Source organism: Pinus tabuliformis, chromosome 1_1 (assembly GCF_031772625.1).
Source record: "Pinus tabuliformis cultivar Carrire ecotype Pingquan chromosome 1_1, CPIR1, whole genome shotgun sequence".
Taxonomy (NCBI): Eukaryota; Viridiplantae; Streptophyta; class Pinopsida; order Pinales; family Pinaceae; genus Pinus; species Pinus tabuliformis.
Window position 1 is genome coordinate 155,347,515 of NC_142297.1, and position 23,793 is coordinate 155,371,307.

General features: G+C 41.8%; 1 protein-coding gene across 3 annotated transcripts in view; it reads left to right on the forward strand.

The window, feature by feature from the left end:
• Nucleotides 1-23,793, forward strand: part of LOC149212067 (truncated transcription factor CAULIFLOWER A-like) — a 350,643-nt gene that overhangs the window by 35,156 nt on the left and 291,694 nt on the right. For all 3 annotated transcript variants that reach the window (XM_089391689.1, XM_089391690.1, XM_089391688.1), the window contains one exon: nt 11,061-11,142. In XM_089391689.1, the coding sequence (XP_089247815.1) occupies nt 11,061-11,142 (82 nt within the window). The remainder of the gene's footprint in view (nt 1-11,060; nt 11,143-23,793) is intronic.

A 23,793-nucleotide genomic window follows, 5' to 3' on the forward strand; every position in this document is an offset into this window, starting at 1 on the left:
CTCGAACTGGTTTTCCCTAAGAGTTGTAGGGGGTTTTTCCATGGTCACCTTGACCAAAAATCACTGTGTTTAAATGTGTTGAATGGTTGTTTGTATGTGCTGATTTTTATATTTTTGCATTTTCCAGCATTCTGTAAAATTTCCAGAATTTGTGTTTTCAGCAAAATTTATTTTCAGTTGTTGAATGTATGGATATGGGAAAGGGAATTTAACTATTTTGGAGAAATAAGTTGAAACTGAAAACCGGGGTGGGAAATGAGAAATTTTTACATGGTATCAGAGCTTGAGTGTTGAAGTGCAGTTTGGGACAGCAAGGAGGAAAATTATAGCCTGCTGATTTTTCACTCAGAAAATTCCAGCAAGTTGCTTTTTCACAAACATCAGTTTTACCTTTACTACAGCAGTGCTAATTTCCAGTTTTAGGACATCAGGATGTCATTGGGATTGAGGGTGGAGGATAGGTTGGATGGGCATTCCAATTACAACGTTTGGAAGGAGAGAATGCAAAGCAACTTTGAGGAGGCATAAGTCTGGGACATCATGGTGCATATCACACAGAACCCTGTTGTTGTGCCTACTGATGCTACTCAGTTGGCTGATTATAATAAAAAGAATAACAAGGGTAAGAGACTGATTCTAGACGGAGTCAAAGACCATTGCATTCTTCATGTGAGAGGAAAGAGAAATGCCCATGAGATGTGGACAACATTGTCCAATCTCTACCAGAGTACCAATGAGAACCGGAAAATGGTCCTGAAGGAGAAGCTGAAGACCATTAAGATGGGTAATGATAGTGCAGTTGGATATCTCACAAAGATTACTAATGTGAGAGATGAGTTGGCAGCAGTTGGAGAGGTCATTCCATCCACTGAGTTGGTGCGGATTGCAGTGAATGGCCTCCCCCGTTCATGGATGAACTTTGTTGATGGGGTTTGTGCACGTGAGATCCTTCCCACATGGGAGAGGTTTTGGGATGATTGCATTCAGACAGAGATCAAGAAAGGTCAGCTTGGGGCAGCCAAGCCAGTTGAGTAGGATGAGGATGTAGCACTGTTGGCAGGAGGCAAGAAAGGCAAAGGGAAGAAGCAGGCTTCCACAAGCAAGGGTGGGGGCAAAGGCAAAGGTAAAGGTAAACAGGATAACACACAGAAGGACTATTCCAAGGTGAAGTGTTGGAATTGTCAAAAGATGGGACACTATGCAGCTGTGTGTCCAGAGAAGAAGAAGAAGGGGAAGAACCAAAGCATGGCCGCTTCAGCAGAGGTTGAGGACTTTGTAGATCATTTTGACCGGGAGTTTGCGTTCACTGCATGTAAGTCCTCTAGTGCAAGATCACCTGCCACTCAGGTTCAGAGGGATCATGCTTTTCCCTTGATTAGCGTAGCATCGTCGGGTATCTGGTATGTGGACAGTGGGGCTTCACGTCACATGACAAGAGTCCGTGAGTACTTCTCAGAGCTTTCAGAGAGTGGCACTGATATAGAGCTAGTACTCGGTGATGACAGAGTTGTTAGAGCAGTCGGTGTGGGGACACTGACATTTAAGAGGGAGACCAAACCTCCCTTGAAGGTATCAGATGTTCTTTATGTGCCAGGGATGAGGAAGAACTTCATATCCGTCTCAGCTTTGGAGGACAGAGGATATGAGCTACTGTTCAGGGGAGGACAGGTGTTGATGTATCCTAGGGGCACTCCAGCTGATTCAGCTAGAGTGATAGGTGTATGCCATGCAAAGGTGTACAAGTTTGCATTCCAACCCCTTTTGGCATTGAGCAATAGTACCGACAGCAGAGCTAGCAGTTCTGAGCTGTGTGAGATTTGGCATCGCAGGATGGGGCATATGTATCATGGAGCCTTGAGGACCTTGCGGGAGATCACTACAGGTGTGCCAGATTTCAGTACTGATCACTTTGATACTTGCAGAGGATGTGCGATGGGCAAGTTTGCCAAATCCCCTTTTCCCAGCAGTGACAGTAGAGCGACTGGGATTCTTGATTTGATTCATTCCGATGTGAGCGGTCGGATGTCTCATGTTTCCTTGAGTGGATATGAGTACTATGTTTTATTCATTGATGACCACTCCAGGAGGACCTGGATTTATTTCTTGAAGACCAAGAGTGAGGTCTTCAAGCGGTTTCAGGAGTTTAGAGCTCTTGTGGAGACACAGACAGGTCAGAAGATCAAGTCCCTGAGGTCGGACAATGGGGGAGAGCACACCCTTGGAGAGTTTGTTGACTATTGTGCGGAGGCAGGCATTAGGAGGGAGTTCACTGTTCCTTACAACCCCCAACAGAACGGGGTTGCGGAGAGGAAGAACAGATCCATTGGAGGGGCTACCAAAGCCATGTTACATGATGAGGGGTTGCCATTTTTCTTGTGGGCAGCGGCCTGCAACACAGCTGTTTATTTGCAGAACAGGAGTCCGCATTGTTCCTTGGGGCACATGACTCCGGAGGAGGTTTTTTCTGGGAAGAATCCTAATATTGGTCATCTTCATATCTTTGGGTGCATTACATCCTTCTACATACCCAAGGAGAAGAGGACCAAACTAGAGCCCACCACAGAGAAGGGTATCTTTATGGGCTACAGTGAGACTTCAAAGGCCTTTCGGATTTACATTCCTGCACAGAGGAAAGTTGTTGTCAGGCGGGATGTGAAGTTTGGGGAGGACAGGGCCTTTAGGAGGTCACGGGAGTTAGAGTATCTGGATCAACCAGACCCTCAGCAAGAGTTGAGTCAGTCACAGGGATCCAGTGGGCAAGGATCATGAGGATCTAGAGGTACATCTATGAGGATGTCAGGTTTGTCAGTGAGTAGTGGCTCGCCGAGCCAGAGGGGTGGTGCTCCGGGCAGCATGGAGAGCAGTTCACAGAGCAGTTCACTAGGGAGTCTACTGATGGACAGTTCACACGGTACCTCAGCTTCTATAAGTTCAGGTGTAGGCAGGAGGACAGCAGACAGACAGTCAGGAGTTCAGGCTCTTGATGATGATGATGAGGAGGAGTTTCATTCTCCAATGGGAGAAGTATGCTCAGGGAAGAGGAAGCCCAAGTGGCTTCAGGAAACCTTGAGAGATGCCACATCTGTTGCTGAGCCTAAGAGGCCGGTCAGAGAGAGTAGACCGCCTGAGAGGTTTTGTAGCTATATGGAAACGACTACCAACATCCTTGACTTTGAGCCTTCTAGCTATGAGGAGGCAGCTAGCCAGCAGGTCTGGAGAGAGGCCATGCAGGAGGAGTATTCTTCTATTATGAAGAATGATGTTTGGGAGGTGGTGCCGAGGCCTGAGGGCAAATCCGTGGTTACTTCCAGATGGCTTTACAAGGTAAAGCATGCTGCAGATGGTAGCATTGAGAAATTCAAAGCGAGGTTTGTGGCTAGAGGGTTCTCCCAGGTAGAGGGAGTTGATTATGAGGAGACCTTCGCTCCCGTGGCTCGATATACTTCGATCCGCTCCATTATATCGATAGCAGCAGAGATGAGTTGGAAGATCCACCAGATGGATGTGAAGACTGCATTTCTCAATGGCTTCATACATGAGGAGGTGTACATTGAGCAGCCACAGGGTTTTGAAGTGCATGGGAAGGAGTCCCATGTGTGCAGACTGAAGAAGGCCCTTTATGGCCTGAAGCAAGCTCCCAGAGCTTGGTACTCTAGGATAGATACATACTTGCACGGGATGGGTTTCACAAAGAGTGAGGCAGATCCGAACCTTTACTATATTGTGATAGGTGAGGAGCCTCTCATTCTGGTGCTGTATGTGGATGACTTGGTCATTACAGGTGCAGAGAGACTCATAGAGCACTACAAGAGAGATCTTGCGGCGGAGTTTGAGATGAAGGACATCGGCTTGATGCATTACTTTTTGGGTTTGGAGGTGTGGCAAGAGGAGGGGCATTTCTTCCTGGGGCAGGGAAAGTATATTGTGGACATCCTTGGCAGATTTCACATCGAGGATTGTAAACCCATGTCGACACCGATGATCACTAACTGGAAGAAGCTTCATGCTTCAGATTCTGAGTTGGTGGATCCCACATTGTACAGGCAGCTGATTGGTTCCTTGATGTATTTGGTCAACACTAGACCAGATATTTGTTTTGCAGTCAACACGATCGTCGATGAGTAAGTTTATGTGTGAGCCTAAGAAGGTTCATTGGTTGGCTGCAAAACACATTTTGCGGTACTTGCAGGGGATAGTGGATTATGGTCTGGACTACAAGCAGGGGGATGGAGTGAGATTGGCAGGTTATACTGATTCTGATTGGGCAGGTTGTGCTTCTGATAGGAAGAGCACTTCAGGGTGCTGTTTTGGGTTGGGTTCCACAGTAGTGTCATGGTTCAGCCGGAAGCAACAATCAGTAGCATTGAGTTCAGCGAAAACAGAGTATATGGCAGCCAGTCTAGCTAGTTGTGAGGCCATCTCGCTTCGCAAGATGTTGTTTGGCTTATTTGGTCAGCCGTTGAGACCTTCAGTGATTTACTGTGATAATCAGAGTTGCATTAAACTCACGGAGAATCTAGTATTTCATGACAGGTCAAAGCATATCGGGATCAAATATCATTTCATCAGAGTCTGTGTTACAAGGGCGCCGTGAAGCTTGAGTATATTCCCACCGATGAGCAGGTTGCAGATATGCTTACCAAAGCCTTACCACGGGGCAAGCATGACTACTTCAGAGACAAGATGGGTGTGGTGAGGAACACCTTCCTCGGTAAGAGGGTGTTTTGAAATTTGGTACCGGAGGACAGGTGGTTCCCTAAGGCTTTGATCTTTGGCCTAGGGAAAAGTGTCCAAAAGAATTTAATTTTTCTCCTAAAGTGACTTTATAATTTTTATAAAGTCAAATTTAATTTAAAAGTGACTTTAAGTGATAAAGTTACTGAAGTCTAATTTTAAAGTGACTTTAATAAAGTCAATGTAAAATTAGAAAGGAAAAGTGACTTTGGAAATAAATGACTAAGTGGGTCTTTATTATCGTGGGGTGAACTAAAAAATAGAAAGTGAGATTTAAATGAGCATTTAATCTCAGCCCTAGATCTCAATCTATTTAAGACATTGGATTTAGAGATTCCCCAAAAGTCACTTAGGGTTAGATTAAAGGAGGAAAAGAAGGAAAAGGTCATTCATTCTTTCATGAGCAAATTGAGAAAAAGAGAGCAAGAGAGCAAGGGAGATTTCTGGACAGGGAGGAGAAGGAGGCAGCAGATTGGCACACATTCCAAGGCAGCATTTTAGCAAATCCATACAGCTGAGTTAGCACACAGTGAAAGGCAGATATTGGGCACGTTTTTCCAGAAATTCGTACAGCAAGTGCACAAAAATCGAGGAGCAGAAATCCGTACAACAAGTGGTTGTACCTTAGCACGTAAATCGAGGAAATCTGTGCAACGTATTTAATGGTAGCGTGCATGCATTTCTAGGAGGCCGTACAACATTTATTGTTGTTCTGTTTTGCTGTTTACAAGTTTTTCAGTTGGCTGTGAGGCACGGAAAATGAGATAAGTTGTATAAGTTTGCTTGCTGATTTTTTGCTGAATATTTCTCACTGTAAAAAGCATTTTCTAGAAATAAGAAAGAGCTCTCGAATTGGTTTTCCCCAAGAGTTGTAGGGGGTTTTTCCAGGGTCACCTTGACCAAAAATCACTGTGTTTAAATGTGTTGAATGGTTGTTTGTATGTGCTGATTTTTATATTTATGCATTTTCCAGCAATCTGTAAAATTTCTAGAATTTGTGTTTTCAGCAAAATTTATTTTCAGTTGTTGAATGTATGGATATGGGAAAGGGCATTTAACTATTTTGGAGAAATAAGTTGAAACTGAAAACCGGGGTGGGAAATGAGAATTTTTTACACCTTTGGGGTCTGGTTTTATCGCTTCGAGGGCATTTCCTTTGTATTTCGGTTTTATAATGGAAATGCGTAAATACACAGAAAAGCCCGATAAATCCCTTTTTATCGGAACTCAAAATTTATCAAGCCGCATCTATAAACCCCGCCAGGTCCGGCTTATCGCAAGTTGCATGTTGTATTGGCCCCGCTCCTTTGTATCACTGCAATGCGATATTGCGAGTTAATCTTGGCCGTTGATCTGTGCGCTCGATCAACGGTTGTCGCTAGACCGCGCTGATTGCTATCGCGATTTCCATAGGGATGCCTTTGATGTACTCCGCTGACTTCCGCCGATTGCGATATTCCGATTTGATCTTGACCGCTGATCGGTCTGATCTGACGGCTCTTGTCCATCTTGTTTGAACCTTCGCTTTACTCTGTTTTCCGCCATTTCTTAATGTTTTTCCCATGCGACAGTGTTTCCGATAGTTATGTATATGAAGACTTAGAGGTTTCTAGGATCCATTTTGGATCACATAGCAGCCCTCCATTCACTATATTGACTGGCTTCCTTAGAAGTAGAGTGTTCAACAACATTCATCATACTAGTTATAAAATCATTTTTTCTATACCTTGTTGGCAATTGAACATTCCTATCTATTCTTCTGAGTGGTGGGGTAGCTTCAAACCTTGTCTGATCATCCTTTTGTGGACTTAGCTTGACAACTACATCATCTTCTTTCCCTTCTTGTTGTGTTGTTGCTACTGCTACTCATCGTTGTCACCTGATTCATCACTTCCTTCTTCCACCACCAAGGGCACATGCCATTCTTCATTAGCACTCTCATGGCTTCCATCATTAACTTGCTCATGAAACACTACATCTATGCCTGCAAAAACTTTATGAGTAGAGCGATTAAACAGTTTGCAAGCCTTAAATTCTCTACAATACCCAACAAAAATACATTTGATGGCCTTTGAATCCAGTTTCTTTCTATCTTCCTTTTGGACATGAGCAAAGGCTTTACTACCAAAAACTCTCAAATGGATAATTGCAGGCTTTATAGCCAAATAAAGCTTCAAAAGGAGTTTTGAAATCCAAACTTCTTGTTGGACTCCTATTCTTTAGATATACCATAGTATTAATTGCTTCAGCCCAAAACCCATTAGAAATATTCTTACCTTCTAATATACTGCGAGCACACTCCAGAAGGGTTTTGTTCTTCCTCTCTACAATCCCGTTCTGTTGAGGAATGTGGGATACTATAAACTGTTGTTGTATCACATGATCTTTGCATCATTTGAGGACACAAGCTTTTTTGTACTCTCCACCTCGATTTGAGCGGAGAATCCTGATGCATTTACATGTTTGCTTTTAAACCATACTTTTGAACTCCTTGAAGTATTTAAAAGTGTGGCTCTTCTTCCTGAGGAAATACCCCCAAGTAAATCTAGTACATTCATCAATAAACAATAAAAAAATAGTAAAAAATATTAAAAGAACAAGCTCTGATACCATTTTAAAAACAGAAGAATCAAATTAATTGAATTAAACCTAGGCAACTCACAAGTGTGGAACACTAACTGGAGACTGCCTCTGCAGAACAAGCTCTGCCATTACAATCATTACATGAGAAATATATAATTTACAAAGTATTAGGGAAGTTGAAACAACACCCTAGAAATCAGGAACAAACTCCTAATCTAAGGATTGGTTGAACTGTCACTCCATTAATACATTTCATCATTAATCTCAACAGGATCTGTGGTTGTGCAAGGTATTCAAGCTCATCGTTCTTGCTTCTTCGCTTGTAGTTTGCTAACTCCTGTCCATCATTTGGTTGCCAATATATATGAGTCGTGCAATCAAAATGGTTGTGCCCTTTCTGTTACTTCTAGCCTACACATGGCTCGCACCCTGTTGAGGTGATTGAAGTTATAACCCGCCAACTACTCAACAATACAACCTCTGCCCCCTCAATTAAACTCGTCTCGGATCGATACAATTGAACATGCGGTTCAACCATTGTGCACCCATATATCGTCCTCCCTCATCTCCTTGTCCTGCCACATTGTGTAGCTTTGTTGTGCACTCTCCTCTGGGCAACATGGGAAACTCGGTTGGGCTATGCCATGGCATGCAGTTGACCCACACTCTGAGATCCCAACTCAACATAAGTATTATCATGCTATAGTCATGTGCTCGATTGCACACTCTCATCTGACCAATGAAACTCATTTAGTCCAACCTCATTCAGTTATGTGCACAGTCCCTGATTTGCACATCGAACATGCAATCTCTACAAATGCCCAAACCATGAAACCCCAAATTTCCCACCTAATGCCAAAATATCAAGTTTCAGACTGCATGCGATGGAAACCCACACCCGTCGACGATGCCACTCTGTTCTCCAAGTCGGTCATGGGCGATGTAGGCACGCGAGTTAATTTGAGGTTTTGACATCCTCCCCCACTCAAATTGTTGTTGTTGTGGGCAATGCTCCATCCAGTGAACTCTCCAAGCCACTAATCAAACTCCAACTTCAATATGAATTGCTATACCATTAATCGTGCCTACATGCATCATCTGCCAATGCATACCCCTAGATGCCTCCATGTGATGGATCCCCCGTGTCTTTATCTAATAAGGTATCTAACATCATCATAGTGCCAAATCTACAATAATCACATCACCACACAAGTGCAACCACCTTGAATTTCAATGCTATCCATGTAGCTACTCAATCATCCCATGTTAATTAAAGGAAATTTACCCTAAGGAACTCCATCATATTAACCCGCCATCCGGATTGTGACAACGAGCCAACTTCCCATGGTTGAATGTGAAGGTGAGGTTGGGTAATCATCGTGACCACCACTAGTATCTCTATCCTCAATCTTTCTTGTTAGAAAAACCCCTTCATTCCTCTATGTCAGTTATATCAATAAAGGAACACGGGACTTGATTTTATCTTCTGCCTCCTTTATGTGTCATTCCAACTTTGGATCTTCGGTCCATTATCTCTCTCTTAGGGTTTTTATGTCAGAATCAATCTCTTGTTTGTCCTGTGTATACCAAGGTACATCTCCTCCTTGGCCACTCTTCTCAGTCAAGGGTGTCTCTATCATATCCTATATAAAATAATTATGCATCTTCGTCCCCTCAACAACTCTTTATCTTGGTTTCAATGTCTCTCCCGAAACTTGATCTCTTAAAGATACTAAGATCTGTGCACGTTGTGAAAGAATACACTCTACACAATCTATCCAGGAATGAGCTAAAATACCTCCATCTGAATGTTGATTTACATTGCCAATCATGTGAATAGAAGTAGTTCTAGCTCCCAAATCAATGCCCCTTCTCATGGTCCACACTGCTATTGGATAAAATCTTGATAGAATGAACAAAAAGTGCACATATGGAGTTGGCACACCTAGCTTTGCTCTAAAAAACTCTTGCCCTAGAACCAAATCATAATTGTCAAGTTGCACAGTGCTAAACCTTGTCCTTCCTTGTCAATCTCCAAGTTGGATTGAGACATCATCATTTCTACAATTTACTTGTAGATCAAACAACCAAACTAGGGTTGTTGTAGGGCATGTCACCTGCGCTACTTGTAGTTGCTAATCCTAGTTTAGAGTAGCCCTTTTAGATTTCATACATGACTCTATAGCCCAAGTAGGCAAGGTGCTAGTATCCCTTTCATCCACTACCCCAAACTAACACAAAAATCCTTTTCATTTTTCCTCTTTGTTTCATGTTGCTAGGCTCTCTCACTTCCATTATTAGTACATACACATTAATCTTAATAAGCCATAGGGAAATCACCGCATAAATTCCATTACTTCCATTATTAGTACATACACATTAATCTTAATAAGCCATAGGGAAATCACCACATAAATTCCATTTACCCTAGCGTAATGTGTAGAAAAGAGTTGGTGAGATTACTATGGCCATTTTCTTAGTTCGAAAAAGCTAATGCCTTATCTTTAGGACTTTAATCTAAAATGATAGTTTGTGTGATAACATTAGACATTGTTATTACCTATAAAACCTAATTTTTCTATTATTGGTAGATAAAATACATTGTAATGGAGATATTGTTTAAATATCCCTTACATATTGTTTGAAAATCCCTTACTCATTTAGTGACTCTATAATGACTCTATAATGAGAAGCAGCCCTTTTTCCTTTCTATACTTTAAAGATTATTGCAAGAAATATTGCGAAGGCAATGGAAGTTCATCTTCGCAATTCCACTCCAATCTATTTTACTTTTATTCTTTATGTGAAGATTTCCGGCAAAAATACAGGTTTCTTGCAAAATACATTTCATACTTGGTGTTTACAACACCATGTGTGGTTTAATTGTGTAGACATCTCGAGATTTCCACATCAGGAATGTAGCATTTATTGGAATGATTATTTTAAAACCATTTACAAGTGTCGTCAATCTATGGTTTATATATATATAATATTATAAAAATGGAAATGTTTTTACATTCATTTAATGGTAAGGCTTCAAAATTTATATGACGACATTCCTTTCATGGTAAAGCATCATATTAATATGAAGCCATTTCTAGTTCTAAATTATTTGAAGGTGGATGCTGTCATCTGATTGGTTTTTCCTTCTGGTATTTATCCAAATTTACGGTCTTAGGAGTGCCTTAAGGGATTTGATTGATTATGTACAATGTCGTATCTTTTAGTGGTTATTAAGGATGTTAGTTTTGTTGAAGATATATATGGAACATAACGAGTATTTTGCTTAATCATTTAGTTTATGTATATAATTTTTTTTCCAAATAAATATCAAATTTTCAATTGATATTTTTAAATACATATATGAATGATAAATTACTAGTGAAAAATTAATACATCACAATTTTATTTTTAATCAGATAATATTAAAATTTTATTGTCATTATAATTAGATAATATCAAGTATAAATTTGTAAATTAATAATAAAAATATTTATTTTAAAAACATATTTACGAAGGAAAATGTTCCTATATTCCTATATTTTTAATATAGTATTTTTTATAACAATATTAATTTTAAAATTTAATTAAAAATTCACATATTTAAATAATTATTTACTTTCTCGATATATTGTTTTCATTTTTTTAAAATATTTTATATTAATTTTCTAGTTCATTTTCAATAAAAATTCATAATATTTTATGGAAAGTTTTTAATACGTTATGTTTTCTGTTATGTGAAGTATGCAAAAGATGCTGGAGAGATATCAAAAATATTCAGAAGAGTTTGACATAAATAACACTTCCAAGGAGCATGATATTCAGGTATTTGTCCTTTAGTATATGTGAATAATTTTGGTGAATAAGTTCATTTTATTTATTTATTTTTTAAATTATAAGTACCTATTATATTTATTGAAATTTTCTCTTTTACTTTGACAATATTGTTTTTTGGGAAAGGAGTCATTAAAATCTTGAAAAACAACTAAAAAACTTGCAATATTTATGATCTAATATAGGTATCACTGTACATATTGATAAAACCAAAGTCATAAAAATTAAATAAAAAAGATCACATATAAGGGTTTCATGTCATAATATTTGGAGGATTCAAAAAAAAAAATTCTTAGAAGTGATATACATTTGAAGCTCAATTGGAATTGTAGGATTGAGAGAAGGAGAAATAGAGGTTGGAAAGTTCACTATCTTTGGTTCTGTTATATAAAATAATGAGAAATATGTGTATTCTTTTACTCTCTTGTCACTTATGTTATTTTAAATGGATGTGATGTTTGGGGTTGCCGTATCTCGAGGAATACTAAATAGATCCAAAAGCAATTTATAACTATTGGCTTGAGGGGGCCTGACCAAGGTTCAGAGTTAATTATCCAAACAAATCCCTACACTACTGGCCCTTTCGGCAACAGCCCGCGGAGCGCGGACTGAGGTCTCACCCGAAGTAGTATGGGGGGATGCTGGAACCAAGTTTCTGCACCCTTGAGATGTTTGAGGGGTCGATTTAGTCCAACTGTGAATACCTTCATGCAGGTCACTTCGCGCACTGTCCTGACCTGCGAGACCTTCGCGATCTGTTATAATTGCCTTCGTGCAGCCCTAACGAGGGGCTTAGGAGCTTTCGTGCTGCTAAAGCAACAATTTGCGCTATTTCCCCAAGTTACACAACGAATCTTACTTATCTTCTTATAATTGTTAGTTAACTTTGCGTAAATAGATACTTTATCTCATATTCACTTAATCAACATAATCATATAAATGCACGCATCATATAAACAATGAAATTGCAATTTATACCCAATATGTTCAATGCACAAAATAGGAAAAAGATACATAGAAATGATATGAAACTTCTTTTTATTACTTCTCCAACAGTTATAGACTCGACTCACCCTGTGCACTCAGCTGCAGGGGTCCGCGCACTCAGCTACGGACTACTAGGCTTCTGCGCATTCAGCTGCAGAGCCTTCTCGTACTCTACGACCCAACGACTCGACTCTACATTAAGATAAGACTCAATTCTTCATATTTTCTCATTTTCCATCTCTATTGCTAACTTACAACTTAGACCCTCGCTCTATTTATACAATCCCATGGTCTGCGGACCATGGGTAGATATCTAAAGCCGACATTATATTACAAAAATGAGGGTGGACAACCCTATGACTCATGTACAAACTTCACACTCCGCGACCACAAAACGTGGAGTCTTTACATCGGATTTACATCTTTTGACCAAAATCTGTGCTTGTATCCCCAAAACTTCCTTTGGGGGATCCCGTGCCCAACAGGCCCCCAACACAAACATCGTGACTCACCCTCGAGTCACTCTGTTGGTGCGGAGATCTTCGCGTGGAGACCTCCCAACTCTGCTCGGACAGCTGCAAGGTCGGCAGTGCACTAAGTAGCTGCGTGCTGCACCACCTGGACGCACTATTCACACATCGCTGTACCTGAATTGCTTCCCTGCATCTGGTCCTGCGTTCCCTGCACCTGCATGAGCTTGGCTTCGATTGAGGTTGTAATGACAAAGGCCTCATTGATCCAAGGTTGTACGTGCGCCTTCAAAACCACTTCCTTATGTCACGTTGTGTCTACCTGCTCCTCAAACACTTTTGCCTGTTGCATCCGCGGGAGCCTCTTTGTAAGGGCCACAGTCTGCGCAGTCCCTTTTATATCATCATATCTTTACTGTAGCTCACGCGTCTCTGTTTCTAAGCGTTGTATGTTGGGGTCCTCTTACAGAGTGCTGAGGACCTCGAACAACTCTTCCAAAAGTTTGGTGCATTCCTTCACTGCACTGTTGATCTCCTCTGTTCCCGTTGTGATGGCGCTAGCGCGTTGTTCCCTCACCTCTGGTGGAGTTGAAGATTGCACCTTCAAATGCAACTCAGCTATCTGAAGGTTCAGCTCCAGCTGAACCTTAGTAATTTATTCTCGTGCCTCGCGCACCCCTGCTACTAACCTCCGGATGTGCACCTTTGCTGGTGCCTCTGCTGGGATGGCCAACTCAGGGACCATCTGGCAAGCCTCTTCAACCACTTGCGCAATCTGTTGGTTCTGTGCCACTACCTCGTTCTGCTGCAGGCTCAGTTATTCCATGTTAATTCGATGTTCGCTCATTACCTAGAGCGCACGATTCTCCTTGGCCCGCAGCTCTGCAGTCACTCCATCCTGGAGCACATAGAGCGTCTCTCGAGGGAGCACAACCATGTTTATCCCAACTCCCTTCAGCGCACTGACCATAGGCCTGTCGGCCTCATTTTCTGTAACCAGCGCCCCCTCTGGCAGCACTATAGTGTTGGTTGTGCGGGAGCGCAACATTTCCTCAGCTTCGGCCGTCCCTACTGCGAGGCTGGTCGATAGAGTACTAGCCTGGGGAGTGTGTACCTGCAACTTTTGTATCTGTGTTCAGAAGGCCCCCAAAACCATCTGATTTTCCTCCACGAACTGTTGGAGGGCCTCCACAGTGACGTCGCGCATCATCTCCCCTATATCATGTAGATCCCCCTCAGTGAGGGTGATCGGCTCGAAAGAAGTCTTGGAGGCTTTTGACTTCTTCTGTGGCCCCACCTGCTCTCTCGAGTGCTATTGCTTCAGTTGTGTGGACGTTGTCTGTGGGTCCGCGCCACCTTCCTCTGTTTCGGGCTCCTGTTCAGGCGAGGGTGACTTTTGGCCCTCACGCTCCTTTTCTGTTGCCTTCTCAGTGTCCCGTGCCTCTTGTGCCTTGGCCGCTGCTGCTTCGTTCCTTCTCTTCTCTGCCAACTATGCCATCCATAGTTTTGCATCCTCCTTTTTCCTTTGTGCAGCGGATTTCTTTGATTCCACTGCGAAGATGGCTGGAGCGTGCCACTCCTGCGACCACGACTCTAGCACGACGAAGATGACATCCTCCGTGGCCAGGTCAGGGAGCTCATTCCATTTCTTCGTGGGGTCCTTGCGCGCTCGGATATATATGTGACGGAAGTCCGCCTTGAACTCCACGAAGCTTTGTAAACTATTGTAGACAGTGGGCAATAACCATGGCTTGCGGTTAATCCCCATTCTGATGTTCATCTCCATGAACACCTAGAATATCTTGCTGTCTCTGATCCTATGCGCATATTTAGTTGCCCACAACGAAGCGTACTTTGTTGCCTCCAGAAGATCCTTTGCAATTGTGGGGGACTGGCTGTCCTCGGGGAATTCCCAAGCTACCAACACTTTGGACAATAGGAGCCATGCATAGTGGAAAGTCTTCCCCTGTTCCTATGCCTTGCGGCAAATTTCCAGGAACTCTTTGCACAAGTACTCCGACCAATTAAACTGGACCCCCTCTGCGCACTGCGCGGCAAGTGCTATTACTGACGCGAGCACCGTATTCGCGCGACACTTCTGCATAACCTTGCCATCCAATATCTGGGTCGCAAATCTGACTGTGTTATTGTTGATACTGGAGATCACGTACCCTCTCTTCTTCTTCTCCAACTTGAATTTTTGCTTCATGGCCTCCGCGATGGCCAAATCGTTGCTCTTATCCTCCGAAATATCTGCTGGGTCCTCCCCCTTGCAAGGGAGTCGGGTAATTCTATGAATTAGGTGGTTCGTGATGGGGATGGGCTCCTCCAGCCACAAACACCCATCATGCACTAGGCAGAGCAGCTGCCTGATGACAAAGATAGTCACTGGGGCGCGATGTTAATGTGGCACCGAGAGTCGGTTTAACAACCCTGCTTTCTCTACTTTGCGCAACCACTTATGCGGCTCCAAATTTTTGACTCTCGCCGCTGTGCTTTTCTTCAACCGCATTAGCTGCGCGGTTTCCAGATGTGGAAATTTCTCGTGGTTCGCGAGATCCCAGTCTTCAAATTTTAGAGCCGTCACCCGTCCCAAGTATGCTCCATCAAAAACGATATCATCGGGTAGCAGCAGGCTCTGCAGAGAGCTTTTACTCTCATCTAGGTCCTTGGGCACCCTTACCTTACTCTTCCAGGGAGGAACATACATGGGCAACTTGGTCAAAGGGTCCACACCCTCGGTTTCTTCCTCCATCTCTTCGTCCTCCTCCTCTTCCACCAGGATTTCCTCAAGGTCTTCCTCCTCCCCCTCGGTTTCCAAATTAACCGCTTTCCCCTTTTCTTCCATGGTCAGTTTAGTTCTCAGTAGGTTTCGAGGGGACACGCGCACCAGAACCGTAAGCTTCTTATCCTTCTTGGGCATCCGCATGCGCGGTGATTTAGGGATTTCTGCAACTATCCCGACGATTTCTGGGTCATCTCTTATCGTCATGGCATGCGCGGCTTCTTCAGCGGTCATTTCTCTGATATCCATGGCTTCTTCAGACGCTGTCATATTGCCGTTCGACAAATCTCTCAACTGTTCAGGTAACTCCGTCAACTCCAACAGGTCAAACAGGTCTCGGTTAAGAAATCTCTGGGCGTACGATAGCGCAATTCTCAAATGGCTAAGTGTTGTTTGCTAGGAACGCCTTTGCAATTTATAACGCCTTTTGAATTCAAATTCGACCATTCCCCCCAAATCCGGTCCATTAATGCTCCCTTGGCAGCAGATGTTCCCAAATCTAGCCCATAAAGTTTGCCTTAAACGCTTGCCGCCCACTCTATTTGGTCTCAAACCAAGCATCACATCGTGAATAGTGACTATAATGGTCACTTTCCAGCCAACTTGTGTGGCTGCGCAGCTACCCTTGCGCTGCCGCGGGCCTAGTGACACTTCGCTCCTCCGCGTAGCCTTGACATCGCGCACCTCCCGGGTAGAGTAGTTTATAGTCCCGCGCCTCCTTCCAACTGCTTGAAGCACTAAGGCTGTGCTTCCCATGGCTAGTAAGTTGGCCGATCTGCCTGTATACGGCTCCAGCCGACTACCATTTACTTTCCCTAGAAAGAGTTCACCATTTAACTTCATCGGCTGCACCGTGCCACCCTCTGTGATTTCCTTAATACCATACAGTCCCATCCAATGCATTAAACCGATAAACTCTCGGTGGTAGTCGCAAAGTTTGTCAACGTAATCGCGCTCATCCTGTTTTATCACCATGATTTTTTTATCAAGAAAGTCCCTCTTTATTTCTTCCTCAAGCTTTTGGACTTTTGCTTCCGCCAGGGCACTTTTCTCCCTCAACTGAGCTCTTTCGTTCATGAGTTCTTGGAGCCTAAGGTCACCCTGCTGAATCTCTTCATCAGGTCCCAAGCGTTCTTCTTCGAGTTCTTCCCATTGCGCAATCCATTCTTCCGAGGCTCCGCGATCTATCATATTCATGGGCACTACTATGCGCGGACTATGCATGATATACTCCATCGGCATTACAACGTTCGCTCCATAGGCCATCCTAAAAAGCATCTGTCTTGTCAGGTTCTTACACGTTGTCCTATAAGCCCATAAAACTGGTGGTATGCGTAGGTCCCAATCACTTCATTGTGCACCGCATACCTTGTTCAGTGCTTTGCACACATTCTTTAATGCTTCCGTGTGGATAACCTTCTATGTGATCATTCTCTCCACATTTTGTCGTTCCCACTTGAGGAGTCGTTGGCGCATTCCCCCCCCCCCCCCCAACACATGCTTATTGACCGTATCTCCCAACGCGAAGTTTATGTGCATCTATGTAGTAGGTTGTTTGGCATATGCCTGTACCCACCTGGACAGATGCGCGTGTGGACCATCCTGTCCATTGCATTTACCGGCTAATCACACTTTAGGCTTCCCAAACTGTGTGCGCATCGTCCTCCTGCATGCATGCCAGTCTTCAAAGCTTCCCTTGTGCGTACCCCACCACCTCGTAGGCGTAGCAAGCACTGCCCAATTCAGGGCTTGGAAATGTTGCTTTTCCGACACCTCCCTTTCAAACTTATCTAGGAAAGTATCTACCTCACTTAACCCATCATAAGTAGGCAGATCCCTTACTTCCGTCGATACACAGCGCAACATTTTTGTCATCATATTACAGTTCAGTGTCGTTATCTCATGTAACCGGTTCTACCATCGCTCTATCTCCTCATCTGAATCTGAAGTACAAGAGCTTTTGCGCTCCCATGAGATCCGTCTGTCCTTGGTGGTATTTAACCAATCTTGCTCTCACATGGTTATTTTGTAGATGCAGTCCAAATTATTGTCACTTTCATAGTCGCGCACCGGCTCTGTATAGCGCGATCCTTCAGCAGGGTCCAAGGGTATAACTACGCGCAGAGACTTCTTCTCAAAAATCATCTTGCGCTTCTTCAGATTAATCACCCCATTCATGTCAGTGGCCTAATCAATTCCTAAGAGCGCGGGGTAGGGATTGCTGTCATCAACAATCTCTATTACTTCAAAGTCTACTAGCGCTTGCTCCCTCAATATCCACTATGATTCCCTGCAATCACCCCATGGGTATTATTTTCTGTTGGTTCGCCATTCGCAGCTGAATAGGAGACCATTGCAACATAGGCCTCCACATGCGCTCCCATGTCTGCTTCAGCGGAACGTTCGCGTCTGATCCTAAATCCAGAATTACTTGGTCCATTTCATATTCTCCAATTTGCGTAGTTGGCATCATTTCTCTTCTTGTCCTTTTCTTATGCTTTCCAATCTTCCTGACTACATGTAGTTCTCTTGGCGCGGTCCCAACACATCTATTAATGAGTTCCTGCAATCCATTTAAAGCTTTACTGTCGCGCAGTAGCCTCATGCATGTTTCCAGGAATGTCATAAGCACAGATGGGTCCATTTACGGCTCCAATCTATCTTTGCTTCCTAAAGTGGAGGCATTAGCGAAGCTCTCTTAGCTTCCATGAAGGTTTCCTTAGCACGCTCCAAATAAAACTCTACTTCTTTCATCGGAGCTTTGCGAACCTAAGTACTATCTTGAGCTGCTTGCCTTTATCATCTCCAGTCACGATTCCACTTCGGAGCACAATGTTCACATTTGGATATTCTTCGCGTGGCTCAGACCTCATCATTTGTAGGTTCTAAGTCGGGGGAGGCGGTAGTGCTCCCTTGTCATGTAGCCTAGCTATCAGCGTAGGACAATCTTTCATCGCATGATCAAACAAGGTACAATAAAGACATGATAGACATGATAATGTCCTGGCCCTCCATAATTGTAGCATATCAGCTATCTGCGACCTCCTCCAGGTCCTCCTCCACCTCGGCTTCGTCCGGCCCCTAAAATCCAGTTTGTGCCACTCCTGCATTCAGGTCTAGGGGTCGCGTTTTGGCTTGAACTCTGTAGGTAGGAGTTCTATCCATCATTAACTCATAGTTTCTACAAGTGCGCTCATAGTGTCCCACTGACCTATAAAAGTTACAAAACAATTGCTGCGAATTCTGTGTGTACTTCTATAACAAATGGCAGTTGTCTGTAGCGTTTTTCCCTCCTATTTGACAAATCACACACCACAAAGTAGGCGTCGCGCTAGGCCATGCTTGTGCCTCTGGTCTTAACGACATCAGTCCTCCTCCCGCGAGGTAATTTGCAAACACCGGGAAGTGGTCCTTATCATGACCTTGACCCTTGCATTTTAGGCACCATACCTCTTCATGCACTTATGGTTGGGTTGTCCTATCCTGTTTTAGACTCTGCATCTCAAGGAATAGGTTTTTCAACTACCTCATCGCGATTTCATGCAGCCTCATCGTGATCTATAAGGCCTCTCCCTGAGTCGTTAACTTCTGCTGTGATAGCGCGCTCCTAAGATGTGGCGTTAGCGACGCTACAAACCATTTGCGGTGTTGTCCATCTGTTAGATTCATATTAGCTTCACGAATCGTACACTTCAACCTCTGATCCAGCTCCCAAGGATTATTCATTTATGTAACGTAAAGGTGTTTTCCCTCTCGAAGAGGCTTATTTTGAAGTCGTTTATCTATCTCTTCTATTTTGTGAGCTGGTTGCATAACATTCGGAATCAGAGCTTTGGATTCTAGTGTCGCGTTGCTTCAAACACACCATCATGGGATTTTTGCTATAACTTGTTTTCTACGAAGCTTCAGATGCTGCAATTAAAAGCCTTTTGAGCCCAAATCTTAATGAACCTTGTGACCGAATTTTAGATCTTGTTTCACTATATTTTCGGAGATACTGAGTCAAGAATGTAGGGTTGTTGGAGGCTCTAGAATTTGATCTCAAACAGGTGACCTTGGGAAAATCATCATAACGTTCTCTTTGAGCATCGGATTGAAATTTCATAATAAGTGACAAAAAGAGGACGGACCGTAGTTTACTGGGTATCGTTTTCAAGGCCGAAGGTCGAAACAATGACATGTGGCACTTCGTAGAATTTCGCTCTACTATAGTCAGGTCATCGTGGGAGATTTGACATACCTCTTTCTTGGATAATCCAATCTTGATCAAACCTATGGGGTTGGAAAGAGGACATAGAGAGCTACAATAGAATGAAAATTTAGACCTTGAAGATTTAAAATTATAGAGATACAACATATTCAATATAGAGCTCCTACAAAGTGAAAAAAAATGTGTGTAGTCTTTTTAAAAATTTGGATAAGTTTGGTTTGAAAAATTAGTTTGAAGTGATTCAAAGGGCATAGTGAAACATAGTTGTCATTAATTGATGCCCAGAAGAAAAAAAATAGAAACGCCTAGTAAGCGACCCGAAATCTCTACTATGAATCATGAAGAAGAGGCAGAAATGAAACATGATATATCAAAATTACGTGACCAAGTGCAACAAATTTCACTCTCACAAAAAGTAACAAAAGCCAAGTTGGATGGTTTGAAGAATGGAATGGATGCTAAGATGGATGGTTTAAAAGTAGACATGGAAGAAATTATGAATGTCAAGATAGATGGGTTGAGGGAAGTTTTGGCAAACTTGCTAGAAGAAAGGCGTCTGAGTGGTGACAAGAAAATCCATGAAAATCATGATGAAGGCAAAAGGAATATCAATTACGATTTTAAAGACTCCAATGGGGGGTTTAAGGACCACCACATTCCAAATATATATATGAGGAAGTTTTATGGCAAGGATCCGGTAACTTGGATACTACAGATGGAGTAATATTTTAATCTACATGATGTGCAACCCTCATAAGGTATGTATTGCATCTTTATATTTAGAACCCAATCAGTTTGTATGGTATATATTGATTTGTTCTCGCAAACCACTTGTCACCTAGTCAATTTTTACAGAGGAAATGATAGCACATTATGAAGATACAAATAGCAACACCATCTTTATCGAATTGATAAATCTCAAATAAAGGGGTTCAATGGCAGAGCACATTGAAAACATCCAAAAATTGAATATTAGGGTAACCGATATTCTAGAGGGGCATAGGATTAATCTCTTCATAGGGACTTTAAAAGATAACATCCAACATGAGGTTCGCCTTTGGGAACCTGATTCATTGGAGAAGGAATTTAGGGTGGCAAGAAAAGTTGAAAGAAAAATTATGGCAACAAGGAAGTCCGCCACTCACAACTATACAGATGGAAGTATTGCTGCTCCTAGTCTTCTAAAACTTACAAGGTTGACACCACAACAATTGGAGGAAAAAATAGAAAAAGGGATTTGTTACAGTTGTGATAGCAAATACACTAAATGTCATAAGTGTGCTGAGAAGAAATTATTCTACATAGATTATTAAGAGGAGAAAGAAAAGGAGCAAGAAATATCAAGAGTAGGATATAAACCAGAAACCAACCCTAGAGAAAGAAGAAATGAATCTAACCATATCTTGTAATGCATTGATAGGAAGTACCACTCCTCAAACTCTCAAGGTAGAAGGATCTATCGTGAAAAAAAGGTAATAGTGTTGATTGATTCAGGTAGTACCCATAATTTTATTCATTGTAAGATAGCCAAGGAATTTAGTTGCTTCCTATATCCAGCACTAGAGTGTCAAGTGATGGTTGCAAATGGAGGAACTATAAATTGCTCTGGAGAGTGTCATAATATCAAGTTAACCATGGTGGAATATGTATTGAATAGTCCAATGATTTCCATTCCAATGGGTGGTAATCATGTTGTACTAAGAGTCAATTTTCAAGAACTTTTCTTGAAAATTTTTTGAGAAGGAAAGGAAGTTGAATTTAGGGGTATTTCAGGGAAACCAGGAAAGATAATTAGCTCTAATAGCATGACAAAACTTTTAAAGAAAGAAAAACGGGGCGTAATTGCACAATTATGCTCACTAGGGGATCAAACATCAAATTCATCTATTTCTCTAGATCTCAAAAAATTATTGGACATCATTCTAAGTTGTTAGACTCTCAAAGGCCTTCCACATTTTCGTGATCATGATCATGCTATTCATTTGATTCCAAGAAGTACTCCTCCAAGCATCAGACCTTACAAATATCCATATGCCCAAAAGAGTGAAATTGAACGTATGGTTGCAGAAATGTTAGAGGTTGGTATAATTCAAACTAGTCAAAGTTCTTTCTCTGCTCTAGTAGTATTGGTGCATAACAAGGATTGATCATGGCGCATGTGTCCAGATTATAAGAAGCTCAACAACCTCACTATTAAAGATAAATCTCCCATTCCTGTCATTGATGAATTACAAGGAGAAATTTACTTCACCAAGTTGGATCTTCGTTCAGGATATCATCAAATAAGAATGAAGATGAAGTTGTTCTGAAAATAGCATTTAGAACTCATAAAGGTCATTATGAATTTTTGGTCATGCCTTTTGGCCTTACCAATGCACCTTCTACATTTCAAGGTTTGATGAATTCCATTTTCAAACCCTTATAAAATTTGTGTTATTATTTTTTGATGATATATTAATATACAACGAGTCTTGAAAGGATCATGTTGACCATGTTGACGGGGTGCTCAAGCTATTGGAGGAGAAACAATTATATGAAAAAACCTCCAAATATTTATTTGGAGTATAAGAGGTGGAATATCTGGGTCATATTGTATCTCATGAGGATTTTAAGGTAGACTCTAACAAAATTAAAGCCATTAAGGAATGGAAAATTCCCACATCCATAAATCATTTGCGATGATTTCTTGAGTTGACAGGGTATTATCACAATTTTGTTAAGAATTATGGGAGAATAGCATCACCTCTAACAACATTATTGAAGAAAGATGCATTTTCTTGGACTCCATAAGCAGCTAAGGCCTTTGAGCATTTTAAAGAGGCAATGTGACAAGCACCGGCCTTAGCTATGTCAGACTTCACAAAAACCTTTATTGTGGAATGTGATGCCTCAGGAAATGGAATTGGTGTTGTTTTAATGCAAGAAGGAAGACCCATTACTTTTGAATGTCCTCCAATCAAAGGAAAGTATTTACACAAAGCTATTTATGAGAATGCATTGTTGGCAATACTACATTCACTTAAGAAATGGTGACCTTACATATGGGAAGGCGCTTAAAGGTAAAAACATATCATGATAACCTTAAATTCTTTTTACAACAAAGATTATCTTTAGAAGAACAACAAAAATGGGTAACAAAGATGTTGGGTTATGACTTTGAAATCCTCTACAAAAAAGGGAAGAAAAATGTTGTTGCAGATGCACTCTCAAGAAAGGATTAGTATGTGGAAGCATTGCTTTGTGAAATTTCTATTATCCAACCAGATTGAATAACCAAAGCAAGGGATGATGGAAGAATGACAAAGAATTGTGGTGACTCATTCAAACGTTGTAGCAAGATCCCAGTACATATGATACATTTAGCTCGAATAATGATTCATTATGGTACAAGGATCTCTTATACCTTTGTAAGAATTCCCAGCTCAAACAAGAGATTCTTCTGGAATTGCACACCTCTCCCTTAGGAGGGCACTCAAGATCTTTAAAAACTTACCATAGGGTTAAGAAGGATTTTTTTTGGGATGGCCTTAAATCTGATATTCAAAAGTTTGTGGTAGAATGTTTGTTTTTCCAACAAAATAATGTTGAGACAATTAATACCCTAGGTCTGTTACAACCTTTATCTATTCCAAGTGAACGTTCGGAGGAGGTTTCAATGGATTTTATTATAGGTTTACCCAAGTTGGAAGGAAAGAGTGTCATCATGGTGGTAGTTGATAGATTTACCAAGTATGCACACTTTTGTGCATTATCTCACCCATTTAAAGCCAGTACAATTGCTACTGCACTTATGGGAACAATTCAAATGCTACATGGAAACACAAAGATTATTGTAAGCGACAGAGATCCTATTTTTGCTAGAAATTTTTGGATGAAATTATTTTCTTGTCTAGGTACTCAATTAGCTCATAGCTCATCTTATCATCCTTAATCAGATGGGAAAACTCAGTTAGTGAACAAATGTTTGGAAGATATATTCGTTTCTTTGTATCCAATAAGTAGACACAATGGGTCAAGTGGTTACCTTTGGTTGAATGGTGGTATAACACTTCCTTCCATACTGCAACAAAAATGACCCCGTTTATGGCACTTTATGGATATCATCCACCATCCATCGCATCATCTTTAAGAGAAAATTCTAAGGTTCTAGCAATGGAAGATCACATCGAGCATCAACAACAAGTTCTTCA